Source organism: Protomyctophum bolini (genome assembly GCF_963924005.1).
Source record: "Protomyctophum bolini genome assembly, chromosome: 12".
Classification (NCBI taxonomy): Eukaryota; Metazoa; Chordata; class Actinopteri; order Myctophiformes; family Myctophidae; genus Protomyctophum; species Protomyctophum bolini.
The window spans coordinates 41,196,634-41,209,033 of NC_137873.1; the positions used below are offsets into that span (position 1 = coordinate 41,196,634).

General features: G+C 46.8%; 1 protein-coding gene across 1 annotated transcript in view; it reads left to right on the forward strand.

Moving 5' to 3' along the window:
- carmil3 (capping protein regulator and myosin 1 linker 3) overlaps positions 1-12,400 on the forward strand; it is a gene marked incomplete at both ends in the record, with an annotated part of 150,514 nt that overhangs the window by 31,350 nt on the left and 106,764 nt on the right. The window contains 4 exon segments of the mRNA XM_080779096.1: positions 4,060-4,110; positions 4,855-4,914; positions 5,834-5,955; positions 11,851-11,945. Of these exon segments, the coding sequence (XP_080635222.1) occupies positions 4,060-4,110; positions 4,855-4,914; positions 5,834-5,955; positions 11,851-11,945 (328 nt within the window).

Genomic DNA, 12,400 nt, shown 5'->3' on the forward strand with positions numbered 1-12,400 from the left:
CTCTACCTTTAAGGGTTTTGAAATCGGGCCAGTTTATTTGCAGATGTTGTGCTTCAACTATACAGTCTTTGTATCGAGACCAGATTTCTGAGAGATGTCTCGCTTATTAGAAGGAGAGGACTCCGGCTTTCCTTCTTTTAATGTGAAGTCTAGAGGGCGGCTGTGGCTCAAGAGGTAGAGCAGGTCGTCCAATGATCCCTGGGTCGGCGGTTCGAATCCCGGCTCCTCCTCCTGTCTACATGTCGAAGGGTCCTTGGGCAAGACACTGAACCCCAAATTGCTCCCGATGTGCTTGTTGGTACCTTGCATGGCTTCCGCCACAATCGGTGTATGAATGTGTGTGTGAATTTAATGCACAATCTATGTAAAGGTGTGTGAATGGGTGAATTGATGCACAATCTATGTAAAGCGCCTTGGATAAAGGCCCTATATAAATGCACCATTTACCATTTTAGATGCGTTGCTTTTTCCCTCCCGGAAAAGAGAGCAACAACATGCACATCCCCAGCCCCGGTTTAGGGTCACGTGCCTCTGCTAAGTGATCAACAGTATATACAGAAAAAACTGGAAAATGCTTGAGGGCTCCAACGCGACAGATGCTTTTATTTGCACGTGACGTTTTGGAGCACGAGGCTCCTCTCCTCCAGACTAGCTTCAATTATCCCACCTCTTTTACCGCGTTCATTTCACCATGCTTGTGTACGACTCTGTCTCAAGCACGGCTTTCACCAGAAATAACCACCCGGAGCGTTGATTTGTCCTCTGATGATGTCTTCATGTCGGACTGTCAAACGATCAGTGAATTAAGGCCCAACGTGACGCTTTGTTCAGAGATCAAATATATACGCACGTCTCAGACAGACCTGTCCTGCATTATTGATGTCTGTCTGTCTGTCGTTTACGTGAAGACCCCCTTCCCTCCCCGCTGTGAATGCACGGCGTTTTCCGCTTCTCTTCCCATCTCCGTGTTATTCTTCTCACTTGCTACCATTAATGTATTATTCATTCTCTCTCTCTCTTAATTCTCTTCTTCTCAGTCCCTCCTCCCTCCCTCTGTCCCTCCCTCTTATCTCTGCCTCTTGACGCCACGTGTAACTCCCACTTTTCTGTTTATAACTGTATTTGATTTATTTTAAATGCATACATGTGTATATTATATTTGTATGTTGTTTTGATGATTATTGAAAATGGAGCACCCTGACGTAAACCAGTCAAACATTTAGAGCTCTCTAAAGCAGTGAAACATTTAGAGCTCTCTAAAGCAGTCAAACATTTAGAGCTCTCTAAAGCAGTCAAACATTTAGAGCTCTCTAAAGCAGTCAAACATTTAGAGCTCTCTAAAGCAGTCAAACATTTAGAGCTCTCTAAAGCAGCCAAACATTTAGAGCTCTCTAAAGCAGTCAAACATTTAGAGCTCTCTAAAGCAGTCAAACATTTAGAGCTCTCTAAAGCAGTCAAACATTTAGAGCTCTCTAAAGCAGTCAGTCAAACATTTAGAGCTCTCTAAAGCAGTCAAACATTTAGAGCTCTCTAAAGCAGTCAGTCAAACATTTTCATGTCAAGGACCCCCAACTTGATACACTTATGCATTTGGCCATGACCACACAGACCCCCATTTGAAAAGATTTTGTGCCAGGGAGCCCCATAAGAACAGATTCGTCAAGATGTGTCACCTTATTTAAAAGATGGCTCATGTGAACTTCTAGATTAAGTCTTTTTCAAATAGACGAAATATAAAATAGGGCTTAGGTGTTGTGCATGTGCATGTGCATGTGCATGTGCGTGTGCGCGCGCGCGCGTGTGTGTGTGTGTGTGTGTGTGTGTATAATGCCCCCCCTTGTCCCCATTTCTCTTTCATCTTCAGCCTCTTTTTCAACCTCTCTTCGTCTGGTCTCTGTGTCTCTCCCAGCGGGGCACCATCTGTGTCTGTCCCAGTGGGGGACCGTTGGGGGACGTCCCTTTGAGTTTAGGACACCGGGGCTGAGCTGCTGCTATGGGGACGTCGCGCCACAGCGTGGTGTACGAGGGGACTCCCCAAAAAATCTATTAGTGGGTCTATATGTGGTCTCTCTTACTCCCCACTGCCCCCCCAGGCCCTCAGTCCACCCCCCCATCCCTGCTCTCTCTGTCTCTCCACCCTCTCTCTGTCTCTCTCTCCACCCTCTCTCTCTGTCTCTCTCTCTCTCTCCACCCTCTCTCTCTGTCTCTCTCTCTCCACCCTCTCTCTCTCGCTCTCTCTCCTGTCTCTCTGTCTCCCTCTCTCTCTATCCGTTTGGTTTTTTCTCCTGCTCTCTCTCTCTCTGTGCCGCTCGGCAGGGTGCCATTACTGATTTGGCACGGCGAGGCCTTGAGGAATTGAACGCGACAGTGCAGCGAAGAAGAGAGAAAGCGTGGGGGAGGAAGGTGGAAGGGGAGGTGTTAAGATGGGAGGGGGTGCCATGCACTCTGGGGAGTGGGAGAGGGAGAGGGACAGACCGTGTGTGTGCGTGACTGTGCGAGCGTGCGTGACTGTGCGTGCGTGTGTGCGTGACTGTGCGAGCGTGCGTGACTGTGCGTGCGTGCGTGACTGTGCGTGCGTGCGTGTGTGCGTGACTGTGCGAGAGGGGCGGGTGAAATGAGATGGAGGGATTACATTTGGAGATTGAAGAAAGACAGGGGGGGAGGAGAGGGGAGGGGGGGGCAGAGAGATGGACGACGAGACCAGCATGGAATTCAGAGAGAGAGAGAGAGGGGGGCGAGAGAGAGAGAGGGCGAGAGAGGGCAGAGTTTAGACTCCGCGGCAGGAAGAGGTGGAGGAATGAAGAGAAACCAGCGTTCATGGTTGGTTTAATTGGGGAGGAATATGCTAATTGGGGATTTTCTTTTTTAATTATGAATGTGATTAATTACCCATGAGCCAGATACGAATTGTAGTTACGTTTTTTTTCTTCTTTTCTCTCACACTCTGCACCCCCGACTATACTTTTAAATGTTAATCATTGGAAGGAAACCAGACTCACCCCCCCCCCCCCCCCCACCTCCTCCTCCTCCTCCTCCTCCCTCCCTATCGGCTCCTTATCTCACCATTAAGTCCTCTCTCGACACATTGAGGGATCTGTTGAGTAAAGAGCTGTTTAGTGATGAACCGTTCGCGCCAACGAGGGATCTGTTGAGTAAAGAGCTGTTTAGTGATGAACCGTTCGCTCCAACGAGGGGATCTGTTGAGTAAAGAGCTGTTTAGTGATGAACCGTTCGCTCCAACGAGGGATCTGTTGAGTAAAGAGCTGTTTAGTGATGAACCGTTCGCTCCAACGAGGGATCTGTTGAGTAAAGAGCTGTTTAGTGATGAACCGTTCGCTCCAACGAGGGATCTGTTGAGTAAAGAGCTGTTTAGTGATGAACCGTTCGCTCCAACGAGGGATATGTTGAGTAAAGAGCTGTTTAGTGATGAACCGTTCGCTCCAACGAGGGATCTGTTGAGTAAAGAGCTGTTTAGTGATGAACCGTTCGCTCCAACGAGGGGATCTGTTGAGTAAAGAGCTGTTTAGTGATGAACCGTTCGCTCCAACGAGGGATCTGTTGAGTAAAGAGCTGTTTAGTGATGAACCGTTCGCTCCAACGAGGGATCTGTTGAGTAAAGAGCTGTTTGGTTCGCTTCAATGATACCAGTTGGCACAATAAACTGCTCTGTCGTGACCGACTAAATCCTGTGGATCTGCTTTCATTTCTGGGACTTGCGTGTGTGCATGCATGAGTATGCTATGCAGTACACACACACACACACACTTTCATACACCTATATGCGCACACACACACACACACACACACACACACCCGCCCGGTCGATGCACATACACAAATGTGCGCCGACATACTCAAACAGACATGCACAAGCGTCATTAGTCAGCTAATGTCTAGAGTGCTTAACATGAGTTACGAGGCATTCAAATGAACCTCTGCGATGATTTGCTCTCCTTACAGGCTGTGTTTGTGTTCTGCTATTTTTTTTTGCAGCGATTTGCATTTGTTTTTCCCCTGCTCCTCTGACAGTGAAATGTGTTTCCCTTCCTCCCCCCACAGGTCCTGGCAACATGGAGGCTGTATCTCTTCGCTGTCAAAGTGCCCACCAAGGTAAAAAACTAAAGTCTCTCCCTCTGAAGGGAGTTTTATCGCTCACAACAACGTGCCACATGCCAATACTGATCTCGCGGTAATTTGCAGGAAACCACACACGCTAAATGCAGACGAGAGAGAGAGAGAGAGAGAGAGAGAGAGAGAAAGAGAGAGAGAGAGATAGACGAGTGGGTGATTATAATGGAGATGATGAGAGAAACAGTATACTGAGGGATAATATGGACGCATGCATGCACGCACGCATGCATGCATAATCAAAAGTACAGGAATACCTTGTACAAATGACACACACTGCCAGTGCGGTCAGACAATAGGAGAACCTTGGCTCGAAACGTTGTGAATAATAAACTTTTGGAGCAGATGAGTTCTCCTCTCTTTTTCTGATTTGGGAGTCCTTGACATGAAAAAAGTTTGGGAACCACTGCCCTAGGCCTATAGGCTACCAAAACACTAACTAAAACTAAAAAACCTAAAAGTGTACATCTGTGTAGCCTATAGCTGTGAGATGAGATGGTCTGCTCTAGCTGTTGATATTTCAGCACTTCACACACACACGCACGCACACACACACACACACACACACACACACACACACACACACACACACACACACGCACACGCACACACACGCACGCACGCACACACTATAGCTACTGTAATACTAGTGCAATCCTAGTCATCTCTTACATAAAAGTCTTTGTGATGTTTGTTCCTTTTGGTTGTTGTTGTTGTTGTTTACAGATGGAGGTCACCTTCAACTTCTTGGAGATCCGAGCGATGAACACTTATCCAGAGCATCAGGTGATCTTTATGCCCTTTTGGTTCAAGACCTTTTACAAATCAATTGTTATTCCCAAGTGACCTGAAATAAAATAAACTCAATTATTATTAAAGTCATAGGAGATAAGTAGGTTAGATGCACAGTCACTTCATAGGTGTGTAAGTGGGGAGAATGCCTCAGAGTGGTGCTGCCAGGGGTTCCTGCCCCGTTGTGAGCTTGTAGATCGGCTATTTGATCTATTTTAAAAGGTTTTTCAAAATAGTAAAAAATGGCAATTAAGTTTAGGGCTAAGGGATATGGGATATAGATATAGCCCTAGGTGTTGGGTGCCTCTGGCGCACCAGCCAATACAATCCTATTGTGTACTATATTTTCAACATACTTATTGATCCAACAACACCGTTCATATTATACAAAATAAATCAATGTACCGGATAACAAATCCATGAATCACCAGTTCCACTGTTCACCTTTGATTCACAACATGGTTAGCCCTATAGAGCGTCGCAGTCCCTCCCCCTTTCAGAACAACGAGTGGCCCAGGAAATAAATCCCAATGCATTTTCCCCATAGGCATTTCTTAAAGTATTTATTTAAAGACGGTTACGCCGCGGACAAAGCCAACTCCGATCTAGACAAATCATGACAATGAACACAATGTTTTGGACTGATCAAATAATTTATAAGAAGAAAAACAAAACAAATAGTGTTGTCTCCTGCCTTTATTTTCTTCTTTCTAATGATTTGATCGGCCCAAAATATTGCGTTCATTGTCATGATTTGTCTAGATCGGAGTTGGCTTTGTCCGCGGCGTAACCGTCTTTAAATAAATACTTTAAGAAATGCCTATGAGGAAAATGAACGACGATTTCTTTTCCGGGACTGCGACGCTCTATAGAAGCCCATGATGGCATCATCTCAACACGCTGTGCTCTGCAGGTTGTCATCGACACAGACAAGACCACCTACTCTCTGAGACTGCAGACCCAGGACCAGCTGGACCACATGGTCAACCACATCAACTACGCCCTCTCCCGGGTCTTCAACAACTCCATCTACGCGTGAGTAATGCCTTGTTGTTGAGCGTCTTAACACATTCAGGCCTTGAGGACGATTCTACACAAATAATGCTTCTAAATCCTAACCTTTTTCTGAAAAACCTGTGTGTTCCTATGTCAGTGGTGCTCAACCTTTTTCATGTCCAGGACCCCCAGAATTATCTGTATTTGGCCGCGGACCCCCATCTGAAAATATGTTGTTCCAGGGACCCCCCCATAGAAGCAAAGATTTGAGTTAAAAACACTCACTCTGAAAGAATATATTCAAAGATTTGTGCCACATTTTCACGATAAAAAAAATAAATAGCAGATCTACAAGCTCGTAGTGCTGCACTATGCGCTTGTAGATCTGCTATTTTTCAATAGCTAAAGTATAACAATGACCAGCTCAGTGGCCTTGTGGTTAGAGTGTCCGCCCTGAGACTGGGAGGTCGTGGTTCGATCCCCGGCCGGGTCATACCAAAGACTAAAAATGGGACCCAGTGCCTCCCTGCTTGACACTCAGCATCAAGGGTTGGATTGGGGGTAAGTCCCTGTGACATACTAGCGTCATGTCCAGGGGGTGTACTTGTACATCAAGCTGCCTCACGCTACAGAAACAGGAGATAGGCTCCTGCCCCTATGGGCCTCATGGCTACAGAAACAGGAGATAGGCTCCTGCCCCTATGGGCCTCATGGCTACAGAAACAGGAGATAGGCTCCTGCCCTATAGGCCTCATGACTACAGAAACAGGAGATAGGCTCCTGCCCCTATGGGCCTCATGGCTACAGAAACAGGAGATAGGCTCCTGCCCCTATGGGCCTCATGGCTACAGAAACAGGAGATAGGCTCCTGCCCTATGGGCCTCATGGCTACAGAAACAGGAGATAGGCTCCTGCCCCTATGGGCCTCATGGCTACAGAAACAGGAGATAGGCTCCTGCCCCCTATGGGCCTCATGGCTACAGAAACAGGAGATAGGCTCCTGCCCCTATGGGCCTCATGGCTACAGAAACAGGAAATAGGCTCCTGCCCTGTGGGCCTCATGGCTCGGCAAGGCTACTACTACTTTTTTTTAATAGTATAACAATGCTTAAAACACGAAAAGGTGTTCCTGTCCTGAATGGATTAAGAGAAACGTACATGTCCATTTGTTTGCTCTCTGAGCCACGCGACTCACTCGGGATACGTTGGCTGATGTTAACTTTGCCCGACAGTTTGTTGGCACAGAGACGCTGGCTTTTAGTTTGCGTGGCGTTGCTCATCAGAAGTCAATTACACTAAAGTCGCAGGACATCCTGTGACCACGTCGACCACTCTGCAGCCAGGCAGTGATCAATCAACTTAATAAAGGAGCACTTCGCCCACTTCATGTAATAGTCTCACTGTGCATAAACTGTAGTTTCCTTTTCCGGGAAGGGGCCAGAAACATTTCCTGTTTGGGGTCAGTGTCCCATATAGCTTAATTTGATTGGCTCAGCGGAGGATTTCTACACAGAGCCTATTGGTCCTCACTAAGGGAACTACAGTTCTTCACAGAGAGCCTATTGGTCCTCCTCACTAAGGGAACTACAGTTCTGCACAGAGAGCCTATTGGTCCTCCTCACTAAGGGAACTACAGTTCTGCACAGAGCCTATTGGTTCACACTAAGGGAACTACAGTTCTGCACAGAGCCTATTGGTTCACACTAAGGGAACTACAGTTCTGCACAGAGAGCCTATTGGTCCTCCTCACTAAGGGAACTACAGTTCTGCACAGAGAGCCTATTGGTCCTCCTCACTAAGGGAACTACAGTTCTGCACAGAGCCTATTGGTTCACACTAAGGGAACTACAGTTCTGCACAGAGAGCCTATTGGTCCACACGAATGGAACTACAGTTCTGCACAGAGCCTATTGGTCCTCATAAATGCTCATTATAAGATAATAAGTACCATTTCTGTTCTGCATCTCAGTGGTGGGCTTAAGGACAGTTCAGAACACCTGCCTACCATCAATGACATCATCAATGGGATTACCAGGCTAATAGAAGCATCAGCCTGGAAAGTTGGCACGCTGAAATAGAAGCCCATTGTTCTTCTAAAGCTGGCTACCAGTGATGTCATTTGTAGGCAGCCAGGTTTGGGAACAGCCCACAGCCTCTCTCTGAGACACAGAGCCAGTAGACAGAACTGCCCTCAGCCTCTTCTCTGAGACACAGAGCCAGTAGACAGAACTACCCTCAGCCTCTTCTCTGAGACACAGAGCCAGTAGACAGAACTACCCTCAGCACTCTCTCTGAGACACAGAGCCAGTAGACAGAACTACCCTCAGCACTCTCTCTGAGACACAGAGCCAGTAGACAGAACTGCCCTCAGCACTCTCTCTGAGACACAGAGCCAGTAGACAGAACTGCCCTCAGCCCTCTCTCTGAGACACAGAGCCAGTAGACAGAACTACCCTCAGCCTCTTCTCTGAGACACAGAGCCAGTAGACAGAACTACCCTCAGCCTCCTCTCTGAGACACAGAGCCAGTAGACAGAACTGCCCTCAGCCCTCTCTCTGAGACACAGAGCCAGTAGACAGAACTGCCCTCAGCACTCTCTCTGAGACACAGAGCCAGTAGACAGAACTACCCTCAGCCTCTTCTCTGAGACACAGAGCCAGTAGACAGAACTGCCCTCAGCACTCTCTCTGAGACACAGAGCCAGTAGACAGAACTGCCCTCAGCCTCTCTCTGAGACACAGAGCCAGTAGACAGAACTACCCTCAGCCTCTTCTCTGAGACACAGAGCCAGTAGACAGAACTACCCTCAGCCTCCTCTCTGAGACACAGAGCCAGTAGACAGAACTACCCTCAGCCTCTCTCTGAGACACAGAGCCAGTAGACAGAACTACCCTCAGCCTTTGCTCTGAGACACAGAGCCAGTAGACAGAACTACCCTCAGCCTCTTCTCTGAGACACAGAGCCAGTAGACAGAACTACCCTCAGCCCTCTCTCTGAGACACAGAGCCAGTAGACAGAACTGCCCTCAGCCTTTGCTCTGAGACACAGAACCAGTAGACAGAAATGGTGCCATCTTATGAAGAGAAGAGCGAGGACCAATTATATGAAGACCGGGTTGAAAATGAGTGAAGTGCTCCCTTAAATCAAGTGAACAGATCTGACGGTTAGTATAAGTGTCTGTCATATTTATCATGGGTGAAATTAGCAGTGTTTTTCTTGGACAGATTTTCATGCAATCGGAACAGTATTACAGGTGTGTACTAAAGAAACAGCTCATTGTTGTTCAAGCTCAAGTGTTTAGTCCTTTGTACAATTGAGGGCGACACGAACAGTGTACCCGCAGTTTCACAATAGCACTGATCAGAGCCTGCAGAGCCCTGCACTCTCTCAGCTCTGCAATCAAAAAGACATTCGGCTTATACAGAAGTGGGATAAATTGCCATATAGTCCTCGGAGATAAAAAAACAAAACAAAAGACAGAAGCTATAGATGAAGCGGCTTAAAGTGCTGGAAACGTTGTTGGTATAGAGGTGAACAAAAACCAAGCAAAGAGAGTGCCAGTTTCCCTCTCCCGCTGCACAGCCACAGATCCCCTTCCGGTGGGTAACATCACAAGGGTTTAGTGTGTCCTCCCAGCTACTGACCTGAGCAGGACTACATCACCACCGCCGCCCTAGTATCATCTCTCCAAATGGCTCTTTTCCATTAGAGCCGCCGCGGCAGCTGATTGCCTGTAGCGAGGACATTTAACCCATTCTGACCTGAGATCAGATTCATACGAGGTTTTCCACTGGACACACACTGGTCTGATTAACCCATTCTTGACCTGAGATCAGATTCTAAAAATGTCAGTCGTTCCTTAGATTTTTCAAAAATAGCAGACCTACAAGCTCGTAGCGCTCCACTCGGTGGCGCGCTATGAGCTTGTAGATCTGCTATTTTTCAATAGCTAAAGCATAACGTGATGCTAGCACCAAAACGGGTTCCCGTTCAGAATGGGTTAAACAGGATACAGAGAGGGGAGGGGGGGGGGGAGGCTGAAGGGAGAAGAGTGCATTGGGGGCCTTTATTCTGTAGCCTTGTAACTGATTTGCTTCGGTGTATTGAAGTTATGTACTGTAGCTAGAGCATAGAGCGATATAGCCAAGGACATATGACGCACGCACGCACACACGAACACAAAGGCATACGCTTTTCGGATAGCTGATGACTCTAGAGATGAAGTAAAGGATTAAGGTCATGGATGTGCGGTTATAGGTGTTCAGCTTTATTTGTGGGCAAATGGGATTAACCCATTCTGGTCGGGAACCCATTTTGGTGTCAGCACTATGTCATGCTTTAGCTATTGAAAAACAGCAGATCTACAAGCTCATAGCGCGCCACCGAGTGGCGCGCTACGAGCTTGTAGATCTGCTATTTTTGAAAAATCGAAGAACGACTGACATTTTTAGAATCTGATCTCGGGTCAGAATGGGTTTATCAGACCAGTGTGTGTCCAGTGGAAACCTCGTATGAATTTGATCTCAGGTCAGAATGGGTTAAGTAAGTGTCTTACACGCTGGATGCTGTACCAGTGAGCAAAGTCGTATTATACGATTCCATTCCCCGACCCTTGACCAGTTAAAAAGCTTAGAAAAGGAATACAAAATCCGAACTATTACATTCTAAAGCAGCGCTTCAAGGCATTCTGTGTACCCGCTGTTATAGCAGCTATAATTCAGTCCCAAAGCTGTGTTGTGAACTTTTAACCGCACACTGTACCCTTTTCATTAAATGCGATGAAATGCATCTCTCTACTACAAATTGGACTGTGATGTAGCTCCCTGCAAGTCAGGCAGTGCAACACAGCCCTTTACACCCCTGATTTAATTGCCTCGGCACACACAGCCTCATTGAAGATTTTTATACAATTTAACCCATTCTGAACGGGAACCCATTCTGGTGTTATAGCATCATGTTATGCTTTAGCTATTGAAAAATAGCAGATCTCATAGTGAGATCATAGAGCTCATAGCGCGCCACCGAGTGGCGCGCTACGAGCTTGTAGGTCTGCTATTTTTTAAAAATCGAAGAACGACTGACATTTTTAGAATCTGATCTCAGGTCAGAATGGGTTAATCAGACTAGTGTGTGTCCGGTGGAAACCTCGTATGAATCTGATCTCAGGTCAGAATGTGTTAAGGTGAACATAATTGAAAGTAGCGGTCCAAGTGTACCGCGTGGGGGACATTTAGACTGCTGCCCAGATGTACAGTACAGTCATTTTTTTATTGGCCATATGAAAAGTCTGTATGGTCACTGTACAAGTTTAGTGAGTACATTACTCCAGAGAAAAGTCTGTCGGAGGAGTAGCAGAAAGTAGCCGCAAGCAATACCAACCACCCTTGATCTGAGTGTATTGAACTACATTGTGGCTGTTTTGTATCATAAAAATGCTATGAGATACTTTCTGTCAATACATTCCGTGCAGGCGATTCAGTGTCAGAGTTTGAATATGCTCGTTTTCAATAACTTATTTAGCTTTCACCGAACTCTAGTGTATGCTACTGTTTAGTGTTTACCCTGAACTGAAAAAGAAGAAACGGTGGCCACCACCACCACAACCAGTCCATTTTAAACTTTGACATATTGACAGACACAACGTGGTGAGTGGGTTTAAATTATTTGTAAGAAAACACTGTTCGGACCATTGCTTCAGTTAGAAAGAAATATGTAGTACCACAGTGTGTTCTGGCATACGCGGCCACAGACTCTCCTGCCGAGCAGCCTCTGCCACAACAAGGAGGCCAAACCCAAATCAAGCCCAACCCACTACGAGTACTACAAGTTAGTAAGTCTGTACATATCACATGCTGTCAGCTGTTATCCATGACATCTCTCTCTCTCTCTCTCTGTCTCTGTCTCTGTCTCTCTCTCTCTCTCTCTCTCTCTCAGGCCACCTATCTGTCGAGCTGAGGGAGATGTCTCTGATGGAGGTCATAAGTTTTCACCAAATTCAGAATCTTCGCTAGAGACGCAGAAAACATGTGGTGAGTCACCTTGCACAAACGCACGCACGCTGCCGTCGATGGCTCTGCTCTTAAGATGTTCCTTAATTTTAGCTAAGCATGCACTTCAACTCACTCACCCACTCACTCACTCACCCACTCACTCACCCACCCACTCACTCACTCACTCACTCACTCACTCACTCACTCACTCACTCACCCACCCACTCACTCACCCACTCACTCACTCACCCACTCACTCACTCACTCACTCACTCACTCACTCACCCACTCACTCACTCACTCACTCACTCACTCACTATAATATTTCCAACTTTCTTGCGTAAGTAGGTCAGAAGATCATATTTGTTGGGTGCATTTCCCCTTTCTGCTAGTACGGTAATCCTATTAATCTACAGTGAGCGCTCTTTTCACGGCGCAGTGCTTTCATCTCACTGTCATGTGTACAGCTAATCTCACGCTCTCTTTCCTTCCCT